Here is a 27,060-nt window from a genome sequence, read left to right as displayed (position 1 = left end):
CAGGGGGNGGGGGGGAGAGAGGAGACACGATGAGCTACGATCCCGCATGTAACATTTAGTTTGTTAAGAAAAACGCAAAAAAAGTAGAGGAAGGTACGAGTTTTCTTGTATTCACGTTACACTCTTAAAACAATGAAGGAGGTTCCACTGAGTGGAAGGCTGATGTAAGGTCAGGAGCAGTAATTCGCCGCATCTGAGTTTGTCATGCCACCACTTCCATCTAGAAAGCTTACTGGCGGAGAAGTTTGTGCACAAATTACCACCCTGGAATTAGGATGGCTAAGACATTACTTAAATTATTGTAAACAGAAGCCTTTTCCAAATAATGAGCAAGATGTTGGGACTGGGTCTAATTTGGGATCCCAAATTAACCTCCGCATGGAGATAGAGTTCTCTCAGGTCAAGTCTAAAATAAGTGCACCGGCGCTCCTGACATCTACTCGAGAGGTGAAGAAAGAATTCTTGAATACAATGGCAAAGTGGAAGAATAACAGCTGAAGGGATCACGCAAAAGCTCAATGTGAGCGTGAGATCATCATATGCCCTTAAGCCCAATGCCTCAGTCATTTTAGAAGCAACTGCCTCTGTTTTCAGCATAATTGCACTCTCCAAGTGATATTACACAAAGTAATTAATGGATTCTATGCTTGAAAAAAGACTTACCGAACAAAGAGAGCCGATATGATCGAAGCCAGTGATTAGCGAGAAAGTGGGCTTCGTTAAAAAGCGGTTGGAAATAGCAACGATTAGGGGCTTGTCGTCCGGTTTGTGGTCGAAGTTCAGGGTGGAGAAACTTTTAAATGAAACCTTCCCATCCAGCTAATGCTGTTAAGAGACGCCTTTCAATAAGGAAATATGCTTTGTTAATGACCGAAAAAAAAAGAGGTCGGGTACTTGTGATACATCGATGGGGTTGTCAACTATTTCACAGCTGGATTGTACCTTTGAATGACTACATCATAGAGGCTTTTGAGAGTGTTCCAAAGTGGAGATGGTCACAGCATTAGCTGAAACTCTACGGTATGGGACAATTAAGTAAGCTATGCAGATTTTGTCAGTTTTACGACAAGCGCTTTAAGGACTTGCATTGCCACCGAGAAAAATAGGACTTCCTTCTCACTGACCGATTTACTAGCCATGGTTGTCTTTCAAGAAGCCTTTTTCTCCCGCAGTTTCGAGTCACCCAGTCAGCAGACAATCCCATCCCAACGATTGTAGTTAAAGGAGCAATGAATTTACCAAAACTTTAAACAGTACTGCGAGTTATTGATGGAACTACATGCTGAGGACCATTCCTATCCCCGACAACCTAATGTAAGGTCAACGGGAATTGATTATCTGTCCAAGAAAAAAAAAGAAAAAAGAAAACCAATCCAAGTGATGACAGGACAGACGCATTCGTGACAGGGAAGTCCCCTACATAAGTGAATAATTGACCGGCACTTCTAATTAATAAAGGAAATTTAAAGTAGAAGCTATCGAGAAAAAGAACCAGTCTGGCCCAGCCGTTATCTGGATGCATTTTAAACTAGAAGAACCAATAGACAAAAAATGTGATAAAGAAACTCACAGCATCCTCAACGAGTTGTTGATCGGAGGCACGACACCAGGAGTTGAGCACCACACTGTCCTCACTCTGACCTAACAGACCGGCTAAACAGACGGCCGTTGTGGAAGAGGAGTCGGTTAGTGTAAACTCCGCCACTATCTCTCGCAGCAGAACGTTGAAGCCGCCTAAATCCGTGGAAGGCAAGAGAAGAAGGAAAATGCATAAGCTATCGAAGGCTCCGGTAGTTTTACAGGTAGCCTAGAAAATTTAACTTCCTATTTCTTCCTCCATCCATATTTTCAACAATCCGTAATTACTGGGGTTGTTTACAAAATCATGAGAGTATTCAAATTTGGATGTTCCAGAAATCCCCCCATTTGACGGTAGAAGTCCCTCTTTCGGCAACTAATTTACGAAGATTCTAGTAAATTCTTTCCCTTACATTCTCATTGCATTTCTCTCAGCTGCTCAGTAATGATACTTTCACTTCAAGACCATTTTGAAGGACGCAAATAGGCGAGAATGGTGACGACGTAGGGGTGGACGTGCTCCAAGTGTACGCAGGCTGTCGGTAGTACAAACCTCTGGCCTGCAGCCTTCATCCCTTTGGATCTTCAGGTCATGATTGCGACAGTGTCAATGCCTGCACATTTACAGCAGTTAACAACAGTGTTCGTGAAGGTTTTTTCATGTCTCGATTTGATACTTTGTTGGAGATTTATGAGAAATTAGGCATAGTTCCTTTGATGCTAAATCCAAAGATCTGTCGTGGAATTAATACGGTGCAGGAACATTGAAACACCCACACGCCACTACTCTGATTCTGTGTAAGAGGAAAAGCGACCACTCCCGATCAAAGGTTTTATCGTCCAAATGAAGATATACAGCTGCAAAACTACCAAAAAAGTGCAATTTTCCCAAGACAGAATATTTTGCATAAATTTTGCACTGCTTATAAAGTAAAGCAGTGTTTTTGCGACAGGATTTTGTGCAATCAGTTCTCATAAACCGATAAACAACTGTTACACATATGTGACGCCAGTGAGATACGAGTTAGGAAATAGGTAGGGTGGTTTAACCATCCACTGAAAATTAAGTACTTGATAGGTTATTAAACTGAGTACAAAATGTCATCATGTAAATGGTAGGCTATATAGAGCCGGCTGAAGGCTTGATAAAGCAGGGTGCAAGTGATGATGATGAAGTATTTCATAGCATACTAAGAAAATGGGTGTTCCAGAATACACGGAAGCAAGTACTTTTAAGTCCTTCAAGCCTCCCTTTTTACTCTTGAAACAAATAATATTTGCATTTTCCTCTGTTATCATCCCATCCAGGGTAACTTAAGTGCCACTTTATAACCTTTCCCTTCTTCAAATAAACTTTAAGGAAGGCTTACACATAAATGTGAAGAGATTTATGAAAGAGGGGCATCGGCGGTGGATAGCCGAGTATGAGAAAAATGGCACAGGAAAGGCTATTGAAACCATATGGTACTTCGCCAAGAGATTCAAATCGCAAGTTGGACACAGCAGCCAGCGATGGAGCAAGGCCAGAATTATAGTCAAAATTGTCAATACAAGAACTCTTGAAGTGGGAATATGAAAGCCATTAACAATGAGTAGCATTTATACATCAAATAGTTATAAGAATCTGAAAAGAACCTTGATTGATGGGTGAGCAGAACTAAAATGTCAAATGAGGACTGAAATCAAGAAGAAACTCCAAGTTTGCTCCATACTGTCCACAAGATGTGGAAGACGTGCAGAATGACCTCGGTAACGGATGACGTCTGGTTGTAAACAAAATAACTGTTATTTTCTGCAATGTCATAAGGCCATTGGACAAAGAAAAACGGTGGTTTAGGTAAATCGAAACAGGAACAATCTACAACTTAAATATTCAGTGGTATGGAAACTTCCATGAAGAAAGTAGATTAAAGATTATCCAGGTTAATAAACTTCAGCAGAGGAAACATGCAAAACTGAGAATTGCACCGTCTACCCTCCAGATTTTCTTGTCTCAGAAATGTATCACCTTCAATGTCAACGATTTACAACATTCTATTTGCCACCGACTGCTTAAGTTTGATGGTAGTCTTTTTTTCGACCAAAAGATCAAAAAGCTTATTTTTAAACAGATAACATCACTTTTTTCCCATAGTACCATGCTTTAGCGACGCGAATGCCCCAAAAAACAACTACCTCCTTCACATTCTAAAACAGGCACTTTTCAGTTGCACCCCATTCATCTACACTTGGAACTGGAATCTGTCAGGATACAAGTGAAGTCGACGCTCATAGTCAACTTAGTGCCAACGTTTTAGCTGTTTTGAGACTCATATTTTTGGGATCTTATTCACTGCTTGTCGTCATGGTTGCAATTGGTTAGGCGTCCGCATCAAACAGTATGGGAGAAAACATTAGTTCCATCCCGAGCACACACACCGATAAGAGCAAATGCGTTTCAAGTTTCCAACGGGTGACAAAGCTATGCCAAGTTTGGATAATTTAGGCGCATATTTTGGGGTCACCTTCACGCTGGAGTGGCAGCACCCACCACCAATAATGATCACATGATGCGATCCTCTCGCCGAGTGTTTTTTTGATGAACTTGGGTGGTCTGGGAATTTGTTTGTGGCTCTCACGATGTCCAGGATCCAAACCAAAACAGAAGCGTTTTTTAATGTTTTTAGTTATAGTTTTTTTCTGAAAGAGTTTACTACTGATAAAATCTGTGATAATGAGAAATAAATGGCCTCCTTATTGCAGATAAATGTTAACACTCTTCTCAAGTAAATATTATCAGTGTGATTTTAAGACTGGAATTCAACAACGCTTGGTTTGCTGTTGCGCGATCTTCATTAATAAAAGGTGACGGAATAGGACGACACCTTGAAACAAAAACTGTTAACCTTTAAAAGCTAAATGAAATAATGTGTGAAATCAAGCATTTGGCCCGGAAAGCTCATTTAAAACCCTGATAGCTGCTCCAAAAAGGAAAACATCTAAGCCACTGTAACAGGAAAGAATTAAAAGCAACACCCATGACTCAAATTGAAAAGATGCATTACTTGTTAATGAAACAATGTGGAAAAACAGTTTAGTATTAAGTAGGTAACGAAAAGCCCGATATTACTGAAAATAATTAGTAGCATGATCAGAAAGAAAAATATCTAACCTACAGTGACTAGCGAAAAAATTCCAAACATAACGCTGACGGCCCGATATGGAAAAAAAACACACATTTTTCGTTATAAAAATTGAGGAATTTAAAACAATATGGGATAGTAGTTAGCAGATAAGTGCGTAATGGAGTATCTGATACTACTGGAAAAAATCAGTAGCATGAGCCTCCATGGATGACACTAATGATACAGTTGAAATATACTTAGGCTGCCTTAGTAACAATTGCACACAATAAAAACCCTAAGCCATATACCTTAAATTCCCCAAAAATCATACTTGGTCACAGAGAATGTGTCTAGCATTTAAACAGCCTTCAAGCGGACTGAAAACGTCATTAAACCAGGTCAGCAGGAGCAAATATCAGATGACCAGGCAATTTGTGACTTTTAGCACACTTTGCTTTGATGACTTGTTATAACTTGTCAGCACCTGTAAAATGTTTGATCTTGTTTATCTAGATGGATTTTAGAGCCTAGATGGGCGTCAATCTATCATCGGTGCTTTTGCTTATGCCCTTATCCAACTCGGTACTCTTTTAAATCGCCTCGCATCATTGAAGGTCACTTAAAACATACGGACGCAGCTTTAACTTGTCTGCCTTACGAAGCGGGTTCAACTCGTCTCCAAATCTGCAGGAGCTTCTAACATGGCACCTTGTATATCATTCGGAGAGGACGCGGCAGCAGAGCGTACAACCCGGAAGAAATGGTTTAATAAGCCTATTTGCTCCCCAATTCTTACGCAGCAATGTCATCAGGGATAAGTGAAAAACTGCCTTAACCCCAGTCGCGCATGCCCTTATCATTCGAAACAGTGAATGAGTAATTCCAGTTCCGAGAGAGATCGCTAAAAAACACTTGCCACAACTGCACAGAAACAAAACTAATTCAATTTGCATAGTCAAAAAAGTTAGTAGACGTGCGAAAATTAATAAATAAAGGAGGAGGGCAACGCCCTCACCCCATCCCTTCGCCTTCCTTTGCCTACTTCGCAGATGGTAAATGCGCCCACATGCAGGTGGCAAAACAAAGGTGATTGGGAAAGTCAGTTCTGTTCCCATGGTGGGAAAAAATGTGGAGTTAGTAGACGAGCCTTTAGGCATGCTAAATACTTACGCTTGTAAATATCCTCCACTACACCTGAAAAAAGATGAGCGAATGCCTGGATGAGTTCTCTTGAAAAACATTTCGCAGGACGATTAGTTGCTACTGAAGGATAATACTGAGCCACGCAATATGGGTAGACAACTATCCCTCCCAAACCAGTAGAGTTGGCAAACCTGTGCCACGAGAGGTAAACAATCCAGCCCTTGACACCTCCTTTTCCACCTCAAGTTTATTCCCCAACTATCCGTCCAGATGACACGTCTAAGGCCACCTCCGAATTGTACCTAGTAGATGTATCGCAGTTACAGTTTCCGTTTGGTCTTCAGAAAGTGGACAATTCGTAGCTAACCGTTGAGTTTACAGTCTATTACGGGCACACAAACAAAGCGAGCCTGATGGTGCGCGCTTTGGAGGTGTGGGGTGGTAGTGGTTGCAGCGTTTTGGGGTAACCAATGACATGCTCGCTTGGTGAAGGTTACAGCAGAAAAAAAAATTACTTTCACTTACGAGTTAGCCTCAGCTATCCAAAATTCACGGCCGATTTTGTAGGGCAAACGGAAGGGGTGAGAAATAAACAGATAGCTTTTGCACATTGCTGCTTCCTAGCGGTTCACGGCATGCAGGTGGAACCCATTTGCGTGGTCTCTACAATGACCTTCCCTTCCCAAGTTGAGGCAAACGCAAATGAATGATTTCATCATCACTCTTGATAGAAATTACTGAAACTGCTCCATGTGTTAACTTCGAATATGCTCGCCACTAGTGACACTTAATTCTTTACCAGTATTCCGCAACTCGAGGCATCACCGCCTAGCGTTTCACCACCAGAATCAGTCTATTGAATCACTTTGGGCCGGGACACTCAGCTATCCTATCCTCTTCAAATGCCAGGCAACAAATTCTAAGGGAATTGTTGCAGCCTTGGGGCAATGCTTAATTTCGTAAATCATCCATTAATTTGAATCAACAGTTTGTTACGTGGATATCCAGAAAGGGGCAGTGTCATACCAATGGACCAGAATATACCCATCAACGATTTACAATGAGTGCAAACAAACGATCGCGTGCATTTTACAGGTCCCCTGAGGTCACAAGCCACTGCAGCAATCTGAATTGTAAACTGTGTAATACCTGTGTCAGTCCTCCTTATTTACATTTTTGTGGATGATTCGTGTCACTTTTACGCATAAAAAGTGTTCAGGCGCCAACGCTGTAGGGATAGACAGTTCGACGAAGTAATAGAGACAAAAGTGATCTGATTTTGGAGAAGAGGGTACACACCGATGAGGTGTAGCAGAAACAACTGCATATCAAATTACGCAATCAGGTAAGGTAGAGAAGCTAGGTGAACACCCTCATCACCGCCTAGGTTAAACTAGAAAGCGTGGAAGAAGGGAGCATTTGCCCAAAAAACACTCTATTCCTTAGCGCGCCGATTCGACACATTACCTTATCAGTGCAATAGTTTCTTTGTAATAATCGACCAGAAAGTGGATAAGGGTTTCATGCACCATCTAAGGACACTACCAAAGCAGACTAGCCACAGAATCTGGAATAATAAAAATAATTTCCATTTGACGATATTCAACGCAAGATCAAAATCTAAAAAAGGATTTCAGTAAGGCTAATTAAAGGTCACGTTAAAGTGCATTAAATAGTCACCTTTTGACTTTCCACTGCATTAGGCGATCGTCACGAGCCTTGATACTTCCATAGATCACATATCTTTGGAGCAATACACAGCTCAAAGCAAATACCTTAACACAATACATCTGGCCATAGCGCAGACGGCACGCCTTTAAAGCGTCTTTTTCTTCTCCAATTAACTGTTGAGATGCGTGTCAAAACAAAAGGCACTCCTTTTCAGTAGGTAAGAAAATAGTTTCATTTTCAAAGAATAAAGCATGTCAGCGGATCACATTATCCACGATTAAGACTTTTCAAATGAAACGAAAATATGAAAAGGAGAAAAACACTAATGAGAACTTGCATACAGTGTTGAAAACTTTCGCACCTGGGTAAACCCAAGTTCATGGAAGCAGTGCCATCTTTGACATTTCGAGATCCAATAGGCGCATGACAGAAGGTGCTGTAATTCACTGGACAGTGGGTTAATTATTCACTGCGAAAAAAAAAGAGAATCCACTGGGCTAATGAAAGCCACAGCCAAATTGTCTCCGCCTAACAGAGACGCAGAGGCAGAACAAAGATAAATCTGGAGCCAATGGATTTAGAAAAGCGTTAATTTCCACATAATCGTACCATTACAAAGTGACATTTGTGTCATTTACTCCGAAAATAATAACAACGTGGTAGCCGGGAAATGGTCTGTCTCCTCTGTCGCCGCATCCCACTGGCGTGGCTCGAGTAAGGCCTGTATTTCTCCACACCGACAAAAGTACTCAGGATTTGGGCACCCAACCGACACTTTGACACAATAACGTGAACTAACCATCGACCCAATCAACAATGAAGGTTGCAGAGTAAGAATGGAATGTACTCAGTAAATTTCACCACTTGTCATGGGTTGAGGAACACCACGCGCGTGGTAGTAAAATTAAACTTGATCAAAGCGAGTACTTTGATGCGCATTGACAAATCTTTTCACTTCCTCCATGTTTGAACCTAGCCATTGTCTGTAGCAACCAAAGCCTGGAAATCTGGGGGAGCAATGTCCGCGTTAGTCCTCGCCTTGAAATAGAAATTCTTGCATAATCCGGTGACTTTCACTGGATTACGTAATTGGGAAGGGACAAAGGCGTGATTTAGAAGTACAAAAAAGTCTTGGAAGGTAAGTTGTTCACAGAGCTCCGTATAACGATGGTAGGTAGAACTCTTCGTCTTCAACTATGAGATGAAAACTCGAAAAAGGCCACTCCAAAGGCAGTTTGTAGATAAGACTCACCTCAAGGCTATCAGCGAAGATCGGGAGTGGGAAGCAAATGACGATAATAAAAATTTTACAGAAAAAGCAATGCACTGGTTTCACTGCAAACCGAGCACGAAATGGTACACGCTGTACAACCAAACCTCTCCGGAGGTAAGCTTATTAAAGCTGCTGATACAAGCAAGGAAGTTGCTGATTGTGAAGATGGTATTTTAAGATTACGGAGTAGGAGGTCCTCCAGAATGAGAGGACCAAGTATTAACTCAGTCAATAAACCCACTGCTATTGAAATTCGTTTGTTTATTCTGCGAATCTGTGCGTCAGAGAGCCACGAGGATGTCCTTAGCGAAAAAAAGTGTAGCACAAATCCAGAAAAGGAAGTGAATTTCCGTACTTCAGAGATCCACCTCTTGAATAATTAATAGAAAATGAATACATTACATAAACTGTACAGAAGTCGTAAACTTGACGGTGATTCACGAGCAACTCATTGCCATAAAGAGCCCATGTGAATTTCAACGAGAGCATCGACAATGAAAAACAGATTAATAAGGTTGCACAGAGGTCAAATGAAAGTTTAAGAGAGTGAAGGACTCACTTAAGTATTCAATTAGTGCAAACGTTACCTCTACAATGATCCAACAAAGATCCTACTTAACCGGTGAGATTTGACAGACTGATTGACTACCTTGACCCCGTAATGGAAGAAAGCTTGCGATAGAGACCAGTGAGGATATTTCCATAAAGTGATCTTATGAATTTTAACAGAAATGTTGACAGCGAAAGCCAGATAATTAAGGTCGCACAGAGATCAATTGCAAGTTTAAGAGTAAAAGACTCGTTAAGGGACTCAATCAGTTAAGGCATTGCCTCTGCAATCACCCAACAAGGATCGCGGTTGATCGATTGCATTGGAATGACTGACTGACTAACTTGACCTCCTGAAGGAAGAATGCTTGTGATAGAGACTAGTGAGGAACTAATTAGGGTAAAAAGCAAAGTATCTATCCAGCGCGGAGCCATTTCACCAATTAATCATTCTGAATTTTCAGGGCCAAGTGAAAGTCAAGTGTGCGCAAACAACAAATTAGGGTACAAAAAGGAAACACTCATTAATTTGAAAAGCAGATTCCAAATAGAATTACTCGGCCAATCTCGACTAAACGGCAAAAGTCTGGAGTTCTAAACTGTAAAGTCATAAATCAACTGCTATTTCAGCTTATTTCGCAAAGTGAGAGAAAGAAGGGGAAACACATGGCAGAATGAACAAAACGTCTTGTGATAGAGTAATATTTGCTTATTGCTGCAAGTTCATACACGGAATCATGTGAGTCCTTGTAATCCTCAGCGATTCCATTCTCACGAAATTGGTGTGGAGATCCGTCTTATAACTATTCACTACGTATCTATCAACGTCGTTTTCAACACATACGACAAAACGCTCTCAAAGAAAACGCAGATCTATTCATCTGAACCTCATTCCCATAGCCTGAGTGGTCCTTTGATTAAAGAAATCCAATTTGATACAAGCGAAAGAAAAGGGGAAATTCAAAAATGTGAGAAACGTGGAAATATAATAAGAGAACAAAAAATTTTTGGTTATCCTTAGCCTCTCCACAATTCCTAACCCAATATTCTACTAGTAAAGATGCCCAATCAAGATCACACGCATTGAGAAGCAAGAGGGACTAAGAGGATGTAATGAAAGAAAGCAATAACCCTCAAGAGTCGCATTTCAAAATTAAATATAGCGCCGATAGGACGCTACCAATTTCAACTCTAACTAGATCGGCAAATTAAAAGGATATTCAATTGAATAAAAGAAGGGGAGGACAACTGACCAGAATAGGCACTAGGCGGTAGGAGAGCGAGACAACGGTAGAGGCGCAGTCGGAGAAGGGCGGCGGGCGCAGCGAGATGGTTGCCGAAGGTGCGCACAATATCCGGCATCTGATCAAGCAGATTGAGTGCACATTCCAGCGGAGACAATAGACGTCGCGCCACGTTCTCACCGGCCATGGCGGGCGCACAGTACTCGAGGAAGGCCTGCATTGAGCACAATGCTCCAGCTCGTGCTTCCAGAGTCACCTATAACCAAGAAAGAAAGAGAAATTAGTTTAAATAGGGCCTGATTCAGTCTCTCCCTGATAATGACATGAAGACCTGTTCGTGTTACTTATATTACCGCCACAGTGTGCCTCATATTTCTTTCAGGTAACTTAAAAGCAAAAAAATCACGAATGATGCTATGCAGACCTCCCTAGTCTCATAAAAAACGCCAATGGTACTACTAAATGATACTTTAAGACTATCATGTTACATAGAGCATTTAGGGGTTACTTGAGTGCTAAAATGGTGGCAGGTTGCCAATGCCCCTCTAAATAAACAGCAAGACCAATTCGACTGATTGGATTCTTATTTCAGATACCTTTTGTGAATGGCCAAATGTGCAGAGACACAAAACCTGAGGACTAACGAAAGTGGGTGGGGTTTTGGCAACCAAATTAGTCTAGAGTTGCGGACAGTGACTAATAATGGACGCTAGATTTGAAAGAAGTCAGACTGTCCTCAGAAGTTGTCTGTAAGGAGTGTGAAAAGTGGTAAATCGCTTTCATAGTTTAAAGAGCTGATGTTTCCCAGAGTTTCAAAAAGTTGAAGATAATCCAGGTGGGTGGCAGGGTAAGGGTAGGAAGACAACAAACAGTGGCGAGAAGGAAAGCGTACTAAATTTATCATCGTAAAGCTACATGCTGTGGTTTTGGGAAAAGCTCCTACCAAAAGAGATTGAGACATGACTTGTGTTTGATAGAGAGCACCTTCCAACCCTCGTTACTGCCTTTTGCAGTTAGGACTCTCTATAGAGCAATGAGGACGATGTTCAAAATGGTGCTTGTGATTTGGTTTACTTGCTGATGACATAAGTTCCAAGGGACTGGACTTTTCACTTGTAACGATCAAGGATAACTTGAAATCGGGCACCCTTTACAGTGGTGTAAATTCCTCATAAGGGGTTCCTCATTTCCTGAAAAGAGGATTCAATGAACTCGACCCCTATTGCTACGACCAAATCAGATATGTAGACTGGACGGTACGGCATTACACAGTCGATTTAATCAGGAGGTCAGAAGGGTTCGGACGATTTTCGGTATAAATTGCTGCTATTTGTAGCAGGCTTTGGCCAACCACTAATGATTCATCAAGCAGATGGATTCGAGAAATGGAGCGCCATGACTCGACTCCATACAGCTTGGCTTCCCTCTGCCATAATCGGACCTCACCGAAAGCTAATAACTAGCAGTGGTACAGCAGTTTGTTGATGAGAAAGGTCTCCTACATGTAGTGCGACGCTGTACCAACAAATGGTTTACTGCCTACCCCACAGTAGCTATCCCCCACCTCTAAGGTGTATACCACTTGCTTTGTGCGTGTGTGATGGATTGCATACACAATTGTTCACAGAATTGTTCAAGAGGAACTACATGAGAAAAAGCCCCAACTGATTAGTCAGTCGGTGATAAAAAAACGCCTTTTGATAAAACAGGAATTCGTAGTCATAAAGCGTATTTACATGCGAGTCTTATATCTATTGAGATAGATTGAGAGGTACCAGCTCACCCCATTCTCATCCTCCATATTCCCCTAATGTACTGCTCCAAGAATTAATTGCCTTATATCGGCATTTGCATAGAGTAGAAAGTAAAAGGGAAATTAGCATTGGACTTCTGTCCCACTTGGAGAGGATTATGGATCACAATGTTGCTTGTTTCAATGACAAAAGCATTTGCTTAACTCTTCGTTTCAGTTTCGCGACCATTTAAGACTCCATCTTTGTACTGCCATTGAAGGCATGACCTTCAGATCATTCTGAACGTCGATAATAATACGTATTCATTTGCGCCCAGAAAATTCTCAAGGCCCTACATTGGTGGCAGTTGAAAGTGAACCCGACCCTAAAGGACAACTATACAGATTTCTATAGTTGAACGCCAAGCCTTAACGTGGTGAAGGAAAACATGCTGTGGATGGGAAAATCGGCAAAGACGCCTAACAAAAGGGTTGAAAATGACGTTCACATTTAGCAACTACCCCAGTCTCCTGCTTTGCAGGAATGCTGTTAACAGCCGAAGCGATGCTAGACGTGAACCATCTGAAAAGGTTCGCTGCGGAGCTGTCTGCCGTACCTGTATGAACATGTGATACCCCCCCCCCCCCCCCCCAACTCTCCACCAGCTGGATGGAACCCAGACAGATAGACATGGCTGCACAGCACTGAAATGAGAACAATGCGGCAGTGAGGCGTAGACGCGGTACCTTAACCACACGAAACTATTTTAAACACCGTTCTCTACTAAATAACTTGGTGTTTTGGCCTGTGTTCGTACAACTAGCGATGAACACATGTGATGGCCCGCACGTTTCCCCTTTCCCCAATGTAGTTCTCAAACAGGACGAAACCCCAGACCCAGTGGAATAGTCAAGAGAGACACATGGTGTTGCAGTCGGACGCAGTTGCTTCGTGGATGTTTTCTTACAGCACCGACCATGTTGCGATGGCTGACCCGGAAGTTTGACCAATGCGATCGCCAGGGACTACGCTCAAAAGAAGAGAGGGCTAGGCAATATTTTGATGAATTGCTTAACACTTCGTTTTGATATCGGGAACACTTAAGGCTCCTCCTTCGTACTGCCACCGGGCAGCATGGCATTTGGGCCATGCCATAGCCCCTCAGCCCTTCTGTAGGTTGACAATACATATTCTGCCTTAGTATAATGATTTCCTCCGTCTTCGGAGGAAATTCAGGCACTATGATTCCATTAAGCTTTCTGCATCTATTTAATTTTGATTAAAAGGAATCATGCAAAATTATTTGGTTGCCCGGTATACAAGATTTTGTTCATCCCGTCCAGAAATTTTAGCTTTTACGGTCTTTTACAACCACCGTTAGAGGGCACAATCACCCTGTTACACGTTCGCTCTGCTAGTCAAAGGGCCAAGTATGCATCTCGAGATAATAATCTTTCCATGGTAGCTTTCGTCTTCAAAAACTGAATTATGCATAGACTAGGTACCCGATTTCCCTTAAATTAGCTTTATCTATGAACAATCCATGAGATGCCTCAGTCTAGCTTGGTTGTGTTGACAAATCTTAGAGGTAAAATATATCCTAGCATCCGATAGGTTGGATCTAGAGCTTGAAAGTGGAATCCACATCCTTTGCGTGACAAAAGGGGTACACGAAAACGGGTCACGCAAAGTGACAACAAACGAGGGCTACTCAGTTCACATCAGCTTGTCATTGTCATAACTTGTAAATTAGAAGTCGTTGATCTGTTCAGCAAACCAAAAACTACACAATTTTAAGCAAATAATGGACGAAATGCTTTTCCGAATAATGACGATAACCCAAGTAAAACTCGTAAAGTTAGTGTCTTGAGGAATGAAGGTCCCGTTCTGAATTAACACAAGGGAGGAGTCAAGTTAATGCTGAAAAAGAAACGACTTGGATATCCTAAAAAGTCCTTCCTCCCTCTCAAGTAATCCTCTTGATAGGGAAACGAAAGTGGATTAAATTCCAAGGGCATAATGAAACCTCGAAGGTTAATTAATACACAAAAAGACTCCACAACAAAGTATCAAAACTTTCCAAAATAACAAGGACAGGAAATAAGAATACCAAGGCGAAAGCACATTCTCATTAAAGCACAAAAAATATGGCAATAGCCATCAGGAGGAAGGGAAGCTTCAGGACGCGTAAACAACCGAAACCTTGGTGCAAATGGATGGTTTATTTCTCTTGCCTTTTTCTTTGATCTTTAACCGAATAACTTTTCAAGTGTGGTCACCTTATTCTTTTGTGATACGATTTTCACAAAGCCGTAGCACTAAAAATGCAATTCTTAAAAGGCACACCAGGCATTTTATTTCTAAAAGACTCCGGCAAAGACAACCAACAGTATTGTTCCCAAGTTAAGGGCCAGAGATCGGCGTCACATATACGCGGCATGTGTTCTTTATAATTTTCTTCTGCCGAATCGTAGCACAAACAGGCTGGTTGAGGCCAGAACAGTAAAGATGATAAAGGGTGTTCACAGCCGGAGAAGAACCACCTTTGCAAATTTTCAGGACACCTAATAAATTGTCAAAAAGCGACTACTACTCGGGGAGGTCAACCATTTTATAGGCAATCATATTTGCCCCCGAAAAGGTCCAATTCCTCTGTTCACACAGCACAAGCAATCGCAAAAATTATAAGTTCACCTCCAAAAATGATAAAGCGGTGATTGATGCGAAGCCTGACGTCAGTAGGAGAATAAACTGCCGCTTCCCCGCTCGAGTTGCCAATTTGGCTGAGGCAAAAGCCGACTAACTTTGATCTCTGGAGAGTTGATTTTGACGTGGCACGAGATTACCCGTAGCTGTGCCAGTAGTCGCAGCACCCAGTGTTAATTAAGCCTCAAGTCTGTTACAATTGAAGGTGTAATAAGAAAGTGACTTGACATACGAGGTGAAGCTGGTTTGGTTCTTCCTCCCAGACTGACATGACGTTTGTTTAAATCTAGTGGCAGTCGGGTGTTTTGTGCCATGAATCTGGAATTTTACAGGGTAATACAGAGACCTAGATAAGTGATTCGTCCAAGTAAAAAGATTCTCGAATGAATGTCACTTTTTCGAATAAGTGTAATAGGTTAATTGTTTGTTTGACTCCCGGTTTCGACAACGGGTCAATTACGGGCTCCGCCATTGTACCTACGCTGAGCAGCCGTCTTGGGGCCGTACCAGGAGCCACCCCCACCCCCTCCAACCCTTCTGTACGTCGCCCTTGGATTACGACTGCTCTCGTCTCCAGGAGATTCCGGGCACTACATTGCTAGCGGTGAAAAGCGAATCCCATCTTAGAGGATAAATATCCTGATTCCTACGGCTGGGTGATAAACAGCGTGACAGAATAAATGCATATTACTGTGGATAATATGTAACAACCTCTAACAAAAGGTTAAAAATGACATCTACCTTGGCCAGCTACCCTGCTCTGCAGGAAAGTTATTAACAAATGAATTGATAATAGCCGTGAACCATCTGGAAAAGCTCATTACGGAACTGTCTACGGTACCTGTACCAATCGTGCAAACGCGCGATAACTCCTCCACTTCTCCACTAGCTAAATAGAACCCAGACACTGAAATGCGAACAAAGTAGCAAGGAGGTGCAGACGTGAAACCTTAACCCACCGAAACTATTTTAAGCCCCGTCCTTTGTCATATGACGCTGCTTTTAGGCCAGTGTTCATACGCCTAGCGACGGATGCACATGATGGCCAGCACATTCCCTCGACCCCCAATACCGTTCCCATACAGGATAAAACTCCAGATCCAGTAAAATTACCAAGAGAGACCAGTAACGTTGCGGCCAAATACCATGATTGGCACTACCGGCTCGTGAGGGTTTTTCTTACAGCACCGATTACGTTGTGATGAGTGACGCAGGAAGTTTACCAAGGGGAGCGCAGGGGACGACACCCCAAGGAGGAGAGGGCTACGAAATATGTTAATGGTTTGTTTAATTCTCGGTATCAGTTTCAAGATCACTTAAGGGTTCCACCGTTGCACCCTCCGTCAGACGGCCTGGCCTGTGGACCGCGTCGGGAGCCCCAATGGCTTCTGTATGTTGACAATACATATTCCGCCCGACTATTTCGTCTTCTTTCGTCCTCGAAAAAGTCTTAGGGTTCTACACTAGTGTCAAAAAGCAAAATTTTTCTTATGAAAACTAGAATTACCAGTGACTAAGCCTGCAATAAACGATGAAGTTATTGGCTAGGACAGATGTCTTCTCCCATTCAGCCATTGTTTGAAATAAAACTTTTAAGAGTGCAGGGAGTGTGAATCAAATGCTGTTCGTTCTCACGTCGTGAGACAGCCTCATTTTCCTCGCTCACCTGCTCTCCACACGTCGAATGTATTCAGTTATACTGGCAAGTTTCAAATAATCCGAAATAGTTTAGACAAATAAATGCATCCAACTTAGCCACCCTCATCAGTTCACTTACAGGTTAAGTTGTAGTTCCAATAGTTTCCACTGCTTCGAATTTTCACTTCAAATCTCTCCTAGATTAAAGGAAGATCGCCTGACAAAAGTCAACCAGCAACGCTTTGTTCGCCAATCACAACCTTGCCAACTAATTACTTTTGCCTTGGGCGCTTTCAGCTGCTGTCTGCAGTGAATCAAAAGTAAACCACGACTTGACAGGGAAAACAAATCTTAACCACTCGAAAGACTATTATTTCTTAACATCGTGTGGGGGAAACCAGTGAATCATCCATAAGTTTAAGCAAAAATTCGGATGTCAGCAACATGACCTTTACCGAAACACTCCCGACTCCGAAAGTAGGGAAATATCACCCGATTATTTGCACAGTTTTACCGAAAACAAAGAGAAGGAATGCGCTGTAGATCTCTTAGCTAATGACCCTTCAACCCTTCCATACGGACATTAACAAAAAGGTAATTTGATACCGTGAGATAAAGTTAGAGAGATGTATATCCGCCACCCAAACCATATTAAAATTGCCTTTACACGTTATCGTTTATAGCCCATATGAACTGGGAAAGGACAAGTGTTCAACCTTTTGCCACCTGCCTGGAAATAGGCAGCATTCCTTATCCCTAAGTAATAAAACTACACAGCTCTACAGGAAAGAAATAAATCCGCCGGATGACCCCCGTAAGAGGGGTGAACAGTTACACTTCAAAGAACTAGATGTGATGTTGTAGCTAACTATACGAGTTCACATAATATATTCTAATTTTGAGGCAGAATGCGCCGTTTTTAAAATGCCACCCACCTTAATCAAAAGAAGCGCTTCAAAGGTGGAACATTCAAGGATCTTCCGGTCTTCTCCTTACCTGCCAAGTGAATGCATCTCCGCGCTGTTTTTCAGCCTCCAGTTCGCGGGTACTGCGTGGAAAGGCATTCCGCCAAAGGAGGTTGAGGCGAGGCAGGTGCGGACGTACCGCGGTTGGTCCGAGAGCCATGCAAGCGCCCAGGAGGTACCAACCCGCCTGTGTACGTGACATTGTCAGGCGGCTATTTTGATTAGCTGCTCGCAGAAGATCCTCAGCTAGGGAGAACACCTGTGCGTGAGAGAGAAAATTCAGTTACAAATTACTCATGGAGAGCCACAGTTTGAATCGATGGGGCAACTGAGTGACATATGTCTGTGGTCCCCTATTTCATACATATAAGCCTAGTTCCAGATTCCAGCACCTCATATCATTCTAAACAGGGGGCTGGGTATCTTTAAAATGGTAACGAAGTTGCAAGAAGGAATGAGCACCAAATTTTCCTTAGAGTAGGCAAACTCAACTGCTAGAAACATTTGATACCGGAAATGCACTCGTTGTAAGGGAACATTGGTAAACTTTAAGTAATCCAAGCAAAGTGACCATTAAAAAGTGAAATAATCAAAACCTATAAAATCCATTATTGTTGCTGAAATCGGAAGCCTTCTCACAATGATGAGAAGTAAAAGAGAAATTGTTGTTTCCATCCCGAGTGATTTTATTACATTCGGCCACTATGTAATGATCGAAGTAGGAAAGTAACCACAGCAGTCGCCTAGGGTCACAGTCGAAAGACAGAGAGCAGAAGGCTACATAACACAACAATATTTGCCTTAGATGTTTTCAACTCCGTGATTCCTTCAGGTCTCGAGAGTTACCACGATGAGTGCTATGCTCTGCTCTGCCACAAACTTCCCAACCATGCCCTGTGCATTCGAAACAAAACTACACCCAAACAGTCACAGCAAACTCATTCGCCATTGATCAGTGGAACAGGACCCTCACTATCCAATTCAATTGATTGAAAAGGTTTTGAAAGAGCACCCAACGCGATCAAAGTTGCTAACCAGTAGTGTGCGAGCACTTTTATCAGATCGCTGTTTTGATTGGCTAAGGGCAATAAGAGGACTCAAGAGCGGACAGTGACCGGATAATTTTATTGCAGCAATAACTGCCAGTTGATAATACACATGAAGTGTATTAAATGCATTATTTTGATTGATGGCCTTGAGCTAGAGATAACATCTGTGAGTGAGTAGCGGAGCCCCATATTCATTGGCTGACAAGATGCGATACAGTACAACGTACGCCAGGCCAATCGTGCAGCAACTGCGAAGGGTAAAATTAATTCTTTCAGTTCATTTATGGCACAATCGAGTAGAATTTGTCTTCCCATTGCCGGTTTTATTAGCAGTTTGCAACCGCTTTACCATTTCCCAATGGTCAGCATAGCAGTTTGTGGGTGGTGATTGAATGCATTTGATTTATGCAATTCAAGATTGTAAAATAAAGGGGTACAATTGACCGCCGAGCAGTATTTCCTCCGTCTTTTGGGGGATTACTTGCAACTTCAGTGAATTCACAATATTTAGCCCTTTTGTCTCAAGAATCGTGCCTACGAAAAGCGCTGTCCAAATGACGCAAATGAGTTAAACCTACTAAGTGAGTATTATATGCGGAGAGGCTGACCTTTCCTTGAGGCACCCGGTATTTGTCTACACACCCACCTGTGTTTGCCTCTTAAAAATTTCCGGTGGTATGCTTCACAACACCCGGAAATCTGTGGTACTTGCAGTGGCAGAGTCCCATAACCGAGCCTAGAGGGTAGTTTCGAGGCCAGTAGACCGGGGAAAAGAATTGGGTCTATTTCCTTGACATTTAAGGTTGCACACATTAACAAACTCCTCTTTCCATCTAACTGCAAAGAACCGGGTCATGCCAACAATATAGGAAGCACAAAATCTGTTTATATTTTACTTCGCTTTCCAGAGATAATGATTCGGTTATTCCTAAATGCAATCGTCTCAAAAAGGTAAGCATTTTGGGTGTCTTTTCTTCGGTTTATTTTTGACTTGCCTGGGTAATAATACGTTGGATGTGAGGATAAAATTGTAGCTTATGATTTCGAAAATTTGCCAAAAGCACGAAATTTTCAGCACCCAAGTGTAAAAGAGTAACTAATTCACCACCTTCACTATCTTGACAACAATGCCATCCATTAAAGGAGGCTCAATGAGCCCATCAAAATTGGTCGGTAATCAAAAAATGGGTAAAAACCACAAACCTTAAAATTGGTCGATAAAACCTGCTTTTTTCATTAAAAATCTCCCCCACCCTAGAGTGGAACAAATATCTTTGTGGACTACACTTGTAAGTATCGCCTGACGGGAAAGAAGACGTGCACTAGGGTGAGGAGAAAAAGTCAGTTGGCAAAATATAAACTGAATAGGGATTTTGGTGTGAATTACCCCTATAACACAGAGCAATGGAATAAATACACCGAGAAAGGTTCGTGAGACTTATTCACTGAAATAGCTACCATTAATATGATTGTGCAATTGCCCAATGCTAACACCGAAAAAAATCGGAATCATCACTTGGGGAAGTACTATCAGGGGAATAGGGGGATGAGAAGGAGATGGGGCAGTATCTCCTGCCTATACAATCTTAAAGGCCACCAACCACGCATGGACGCAAAGTAAACGTGGTCTTCTCTAACAATGAAGTGGTGCCCACCTTTAGAGGGGTGGGTAAATCTTTTGGAGACAAATTAACTATTCGCCTGTTTACTGAACTTTGTGACACATGGAAAAGGATTTCTTACCATAAGTCAGTCAACTAAAAGCCTAAAGTGTACGCCGCATGTCTCCAACGTACAGGAAAGAAGGGCCTGGGAACTGAATTAACCGATCGCATCTGCCAAATTCCACAGATATCTCATGGTATAAGGGTTCCAAATAGGAGGCAAAGAGTACGGGGAAGGACAAAGCATGATGGACGGACTGATAGAAGCAATCGCATGCAATTTCAAAGTCACTACAAGTTAGTGCACACTAACGTCGAAAACCGCTGAAACATTATTAGTCACCCGACAATTTCGGGGCACTGGTTTATCAAATTGGTCTTAGTCTTGCCGAATGGGATTTGTCAAGCCATTCCTGAATACCTAATAAATAGTTAGAAATGAGGATAATCTCCCTTATTTGGCATTGTAAACATCTACCTTTTCCTCTTAGACACAGACATTTTGGCAGCTTGTTAGCCAAGGTCATAGGTCAATCGCGAAGTAAACAAACAAACTGATGTCGGATAATCAAAATAACATAAAAGATTGCGTAAAATCGCAAAAGCTATGCGACTTTCGTTTCAGGAGGGCCATTATCAGTGAAAAGAAAACCTGAGTTTCCTAAACTGTTAAATAAGTATATTGATTGACAATAAGAAAAGGGCTCTGGCAAGCGGATTGAGTTCACCTGGAAAAGCCCAGAAAAGTTTGAGATTGCCATTTCCTAAACTACGTGAAAGCAAAAACGCAAACCACTTATTTATCTGATTGAGCTGCTTCTAACATCTGTCAACAGTTTACCATGACTGATTGGCAAGCACAAAATGGATACACTTCTCGAAATCCAGCTATCTTCAAACTTCTCACCCAAGTCAAATCTGGAAACACTTGCAAGATGAAAGTAACCCACTTACGGCTCTACCCTTGGCGCAGGGAATTCCCAACTCTCCGAGCCGGGAGCCAGCCACCAGCCCACCCAACGCAAGACTGTGACCGGAGATGCTATCAGCTGAAGCGGCGGAGCTCAGCGCGCCCATGCATCGATCCATCAGGGGCACCCGCTGACTTGGCAGTGCAATAGCCAGTTGGCGGAGGACTGCGGCAGCAGCAACTCGCACACCCAGGGAAGTGTGACACAAGAAAGCGTCAAAAAGGGTGTCTACGAGGTTTGACGGAGACGAGAGAATGGGAGCTAGGTGATAATGCAGTAAGAATAATCAAGTTGAGATACCTTAAGCCCTCTTCGCACTGCCTTCAATCATCAATGCACGCAGTACCTACACCACACCTCTAAGGCATGCACAGCTTCAAGGAAGCTAAGCCTCCAAAAAATGATGTTTCGAATCGTTACGACTATCTACTTACCAACGCTGGAGTCCAGCCACCTAATCACCTCCGTTAGAACATCCAAACAGCATATTAGGTAGTTCGCATCATCCGCACCTCCGCCGCTACCGCCAATATTACCTGCACCACCATTCCCGTCTTCACTTCCCCCTCCACTCCCACTTCTATTAGGACTCCCGGTTGTCTGCCCGTCCAACTGTTCTGCAGATCTAACCGGTCGCAGGCCCTTCCCAAGTCCCCTCAACTGTGATTGTCCCTGTTGGGGTTGATTTGTGCGTTTTCGCATTCGCGTAGAGAGAAGGGCGAGAAGATGCCGCGCCACCGCGATTTGAGCTGCCTCCGAGAAGTGTCGACGTAGCAGACGCGGTAGCAGGTGTCCTCCTACACAGAGACGCGTGAAAGCTGCCTCACTGGGAGTGGAGGCAGTGCGAGGGCTTGTGAGGAGGGAGAGGCAATGGGAGAGTATGGTGTAGCTGTGCGTTACTAGCCAATCAGAGCCCATATGGGTGAAGAACTCCAAGTAGACCTGTCGGATTCACAAATAGCCTAAAGACAGTTCAATTGCAAGAAGCAAGAGCACTCATGGATGCGTACATAGGTGATGCCAGCGCGAACTTCACGACTGACGCTGTTGGAGCCCTTGTGAAAGCGACTGGGACCGCGTAAGAAAGCGGATGAAAGGAGGGTGAAGATGTCGTCCAAGGTGGTAGGTTTGTTCCGGCTTGCAGTGAGGTTTTGGTCTGAGGAAAATAAACATAATCAAATTTTACTTACTGGAATTTGATTCTTCTCAACTGCTCAAGTGCTCATTCCTGTCATAAACCGACAGGAAAGCTTCCTCACCCCAACATTGTTAACCGATTAGAGAAACAGTAGGTTAGGTACCCTATCCCCAAAAAATAGCAGCGTACACACACTAGACTTATTTCAAAGTGTGCTAGCGTAAACGAAGTACAAATTCCAAAGTTTTAGGACATCGCACCGTAGTAAGATATTAACTACACTGACTCTTCTGTTCCTTTCAAGTTCCACCTTTACCTTGGCGGCATGGATGAGTGCCCCAACTACTTCGTACTTGGGCGGTAAACCACTCTTCAACACTGATAATGTCTTACTACAGCGATGGAAATGACGTAGGGCGCCACAGTAATGCATTGTTCCGAAACCCTGCATTCTATGACTGTGCATCAAGTCTGCGCCCCATAGAAGGAGGTGTATGGTGCGGGTGGCTGAATTTTCAGGGACTCACAAAGGAAGGATTATTGAAGCCGCATGCACTTCAGGCATTCACCTCAGTTCCGTGCTCTCCACCGAAATTAACAACTGAGCCGACGCCGGACTCTAATGATCTCAAAACTGCCATTGTTGAGACGCCTATGATAGGTGTGTGGAGATGTGAATTAGGTGAGTAGATGATACCCCCTCCGTGTTTCCATTAGCACTGTAAAGCGAAGTGAAATTGTGCATAGCGATTGATGTATAAATGCACTGTTCGTAGAGCGTCGTCCAGACTGGAGCAATGCAAATCCAGAGGGCGGTGCAGTTCATAAGGAACAAAAAACTGTGGACCCATCAAAACCGGTGGGTTGCACAAGTGAGGCTGGAATCGAATGCCTTTCCAGCACTCAAAACCAAAGAGTGACCTTCATTCCCGGTTCGTGAATGCTTGTTTTAGGCACCGGCTATGTCGAGATGGTTAAAGTAGAATAGTGGCTAAGGGAATTATCGGAGACAGCACTCCAAGGGAGAGAGGCCTCGTACAGTAAGCAAGTGAAAAAGGATCTTAAGTCTCTTCGAGTTCCACCACCGCCTCAGTGGCACAGACGTCCGTTCATCTGCACAGGTACAGTTTATTATATCTTCAGGGAAGAGGGCAATTTGTAATCAATCCTGGTTACAAGAGGCCAAAAGTCGAAACATGGACTTTATTCAGTAGTTTTAACCACCCCCCTAGTACGGCATAAACATTCACTGCTTTTTGAGTGATTAAGTTAGGGAATATTCATCCAACTTACATTAAATCAAGAATCCATCCGGTTATAAGTAACTTCAAAATCCATTTCAATGCTGATGGACAGGAAATTGGGTGCGGAGTTCCAGAAGGGTTTATTACTTCTGAGAAATAAATTTGCCTTACAAAAAAATTATACAGTGGACACAACCAACCGCCTCCCAGTTATAACCTGACGTGACGAAAATCGCACTTATCTAAGTGGATAGTTGTCACCCAACACAATTGCAAAGTCCGTCAGGAAGTCCTCAAATATACTCCAGTGTTGCCATACATCAGGAACTTTTCTAACAGCACCATCACTAACACAGTCCTCAGGAGCAATGTTTATTTATTCAAATACTTGTCGAGTTATAACAGCCCTAAAATTGATTTCAGGATTGATACATCACTGGCCTTTGGTTGGCATTACTGCCTACGGCAGTAGGTAATGAATTGGATGGGATTCGATAAAGAAGACTCAGATTTTGGAAATGACTATCAATGACACGAGAAATACACTTCAAATATCGACTGATACGATCAAAACAGGGATCCAAAATTTGTTTGAATGCGGATTTACTCATGAGGGAACGTTGACCACGCGGTTTGTGCCTAGATCGTGACAACAGATCCTCCCGACCAAGCCTATAGCCTCCTAGCCCTTTACGGATACTAAAAGTATACTTTATTACGAATCAAAGGAAGACTCCGAACGCTAACAACACAATTATTTAATTATCAAAACAAGTAAGGATAAATGGATACTAAGGACTTTTCACCTTTTCAGTCCTAAACAACTGTTTGAATGTCTGACAAGGTCCTATAATTTTTTTGCTGTTAATTAACCCCCTGGGAGTATAAAATGGTACAACCCTCTGCTGATGAACATGATGGTTTTCAAGAACGTTAAACACTAATAATGAAAGCAATCATCTCGATTAGCGAAATAAACGTGATGACAACTTAAAATTAGCCTTGAATTCAAAATTTTTGAAAAAAGGATGCCTGATAGGTTTTCTGTTGGACACAATTGTTCGCCGAAGTTGGATCGAAAGTACAAAGTTTGCTCATTACCAGACATTTGTCTCTGCCGAGGGAGCAGTCAGACGAGGGACATTAATTAATCGTTCCAAAGTTTCATTTTTGGCCCAGAATTTGTCACTCGAAGCGGTTAACTATAAATCACAGTGAATGCTGACTTGAACCGACAATATTCATAACTTTAATAGATGAAAAATTAATTTGTGGGAACCGTAGCAAAACAACCAGACCCATCGCCGTGCGGACATGCTAGAGAGGAGTCAAAGTATCCTAGCGCAGAGAAAGTACACGCTTTTACCTCTCATGTTCTTCAAAATGACCGATAACTCATGTAAAGGAATAAAAGTTATGACTAGATGAAATGGAAGTTAGAAACTATACGTGGTACAAACACCCAAACTTGATTAACGCGTTCACAACCATCATCACATGTACGCGACAACTTGACCCTCCATTTCTGGGTTTGGGATCACAAATACGTTAAACGTTTCCTTTCTCAGTTAATTTTAAGGCAATCAAATGGAGAATAAGCAGTGGAAATTGGTGACATATTGAACCAGTAAAGCGTCTGGAGTGTAGTAGTCCAACTTCCTTTAAAACATCAGTAGCAAACATATCGAAATTATGCAGAAATTAGAAAACTCGGCATACATGTTTCGAAGGATATGTACGCAATAAGATCTCATGATTATTTTAAACAGTGTGACAAAAATATATGCATAGTAGTGCCTATAAATCTCCAGCATCAGATTCGAGATTTCTCCTATAGTGATGGCCACCTCACTAGCCCTTTACTTCCAGTAAAATTGAAAAGTGTATAGCTTTATCACTTTTTTTGGCTAGTAACTCCGTCTAAATTAAGAAATAAATGCTCGTCACGTCAGTTGTTGGCACAAGGGTTACCAGCCCAACTATGAGACGTAAATAATGAGGTCACTGATGATGATGATGATGATGATGATGATGATGATGATGATCACGTTTTCTTGTCGTTAGCATTAGGAAGTGGCATGCCAACTGGAACAGATAGTTAAAAGACAAAATTAAAGGAGGAATGGAGGTGGCAAGGGGAAAAACTGGATTACCTGCTTTTGGAGATAAACTACGCGAAATTGCAAGCTTGATTACTTCAACGGATAAAATGTACTAGGAGGGTTGATACAGATACCCGACTTTTGGAAAAAACGCACAAACTTATTCGGTTACCCCAAAATTAAAGTTACGCGGGAAGAGAAACTCGTGCTAATACATTTGGACCATCAAAATGCTGGTAAATAGAACCTAACTTGTAATAATTCGTACTGCAGAAAATAGTTCGCCCCTGAAATAATCGTCTTATTCAAGCATTTGGAAATAGTGTGAAAATTTGGTGGCATAAATCGAGCATTTAATGAGATGAAATGCTAATTCAAAGTAGCCGGAATCTAAAACAGCAAATTCGAGAATTCCTTTGCGGAACGGCAACAACGTTATGTTTAAAGATCAAAGAATGCAGCCCAATAAAAAGGAGTTGTTACAACATGCACACGAAAAAATATGCCTTTGAAGCTAACCATCCAAAAAGTGTATTCTCATTTCTATCAAATGACTCTCTTTTGATAAGAAAAGCATTCTCATATTCCAGCAGTTGGAAGTAGATTGGAGATCAAAGTACCCATTAATTTACTTGCAAACAATGTATGAAAAAGGCGCATAATAAATTTAAGGTCCTAATGAGTTATGTTTAACCTTACAAAAAGTTCCACTGCGTCCGCAAGTAACTAATAGTACCTCGAAACGAGATAAAGGGGAATGAATTAACCCAAACGAGATCCGCGTAAAATTTGTTTCAAAATACAAATTTTTATGCAATTGGGCTAGTCTACATTATTTCAAACATGGCAATAAGCTTACTCGGCAAAACACCGCCAGTTGAAGTGTTACCAGTGACCGAATTCCCGTTGCCGATAGTTCCTGAAACGCCCGAATCCAACTGAGTTTTGGCCAGAACGAAACCGAGCAACTTGGAGATCTCCATTCGAACAGCGTGGTTTGATCCATCCAAACCCTTTATGCACATACTCATTACCGCGTCTAAATCACTGATGAAGAAATGCGGGTGATACTGGGTTAAGCTGTTGAGACACTAGAAAACGGGGGAAAAGTCAACCAAGTGTTAGTTTGAACAAATGGACGCAAGAAAAAGAAATTCGGCGACAAATGGGCACCATAAAATCTGCTGATGGTTCACCTGTACAGCAGCAAGCCTAACAGCAAGAACACGATCATTGATAAATGATCTGGCTACTTTGAAGATATCCCGAAAACNCGAAGTTTCAGCAG

The 27,060-nt window shown here is 42.3% G+C and overlaps 1 protein-coding gene across 1 annotated transcript in view; it reads right to left on the bottom strand. All coding sequences in view use genetic code 11, as the record gives it.

The window, feature by feature from the left end:
• Positions 1-27,060, bottom strand: part of EGR_03841 (HEAT repeat-containing protein 5B) — a gene marked incomplete at both ends in the record, with an annotated part of 44,186 nt that overhangs the window by 16,463 nt on the left and 663 nt on the right. The window contains 9 exons of the mRNA XM_024493090.1: positions 664-819; positions 1,571-1,734; positions 4,083-4,283; positions 10,572-10,818; positions 17,636-17,863; positions 21,272-21,549; positions 21,723-22,230; positions 22,299-22,444; positions 26,632-26,863. Of these exons, the coding sequence (XP_024352551.1) occupies positions 664-819; positions 1,571-1,734; positions 4,083-4,283; positions 10,572-10,818; positions 17,636-17,863; positions 21,272-21,549; positions 21,723-22,230; positions 22,299-22,444; positions 26,632-26,863 (2,160 nt within the window). The remainder of the gene's footprint in view (positions 1-663; positions 820-1,570; positions 1,735-4,082; positions 4,284-10,571; positions 10,819-17,635; positions 17,864-21,271; positions 21,550-21,722; positions 22,231-22,298; positions 22,445-26,631; positions 26,864-27,060) is intronic.

The sequence above is a fragment of the Echinococcus granulosus genome (genome assembly GCF_000524195.1).
Source record: "Echinococcus granulosus chromosome Unknown EG_S00021, whole genome shotgun sequence".
Classification (NCBI taxonomy): Eukaryota; Metazoa; Platyhelminthes; class Cestoda; order Cyclophyllidea; family Taeniidae; genus Echinococcus; species Echinococcus granulosus.
The sequence above is the reverse complement of the archived record's forward strand: the minus strand, read 5'-3'. Positions and strand labels throughout refer to the sequence as shown.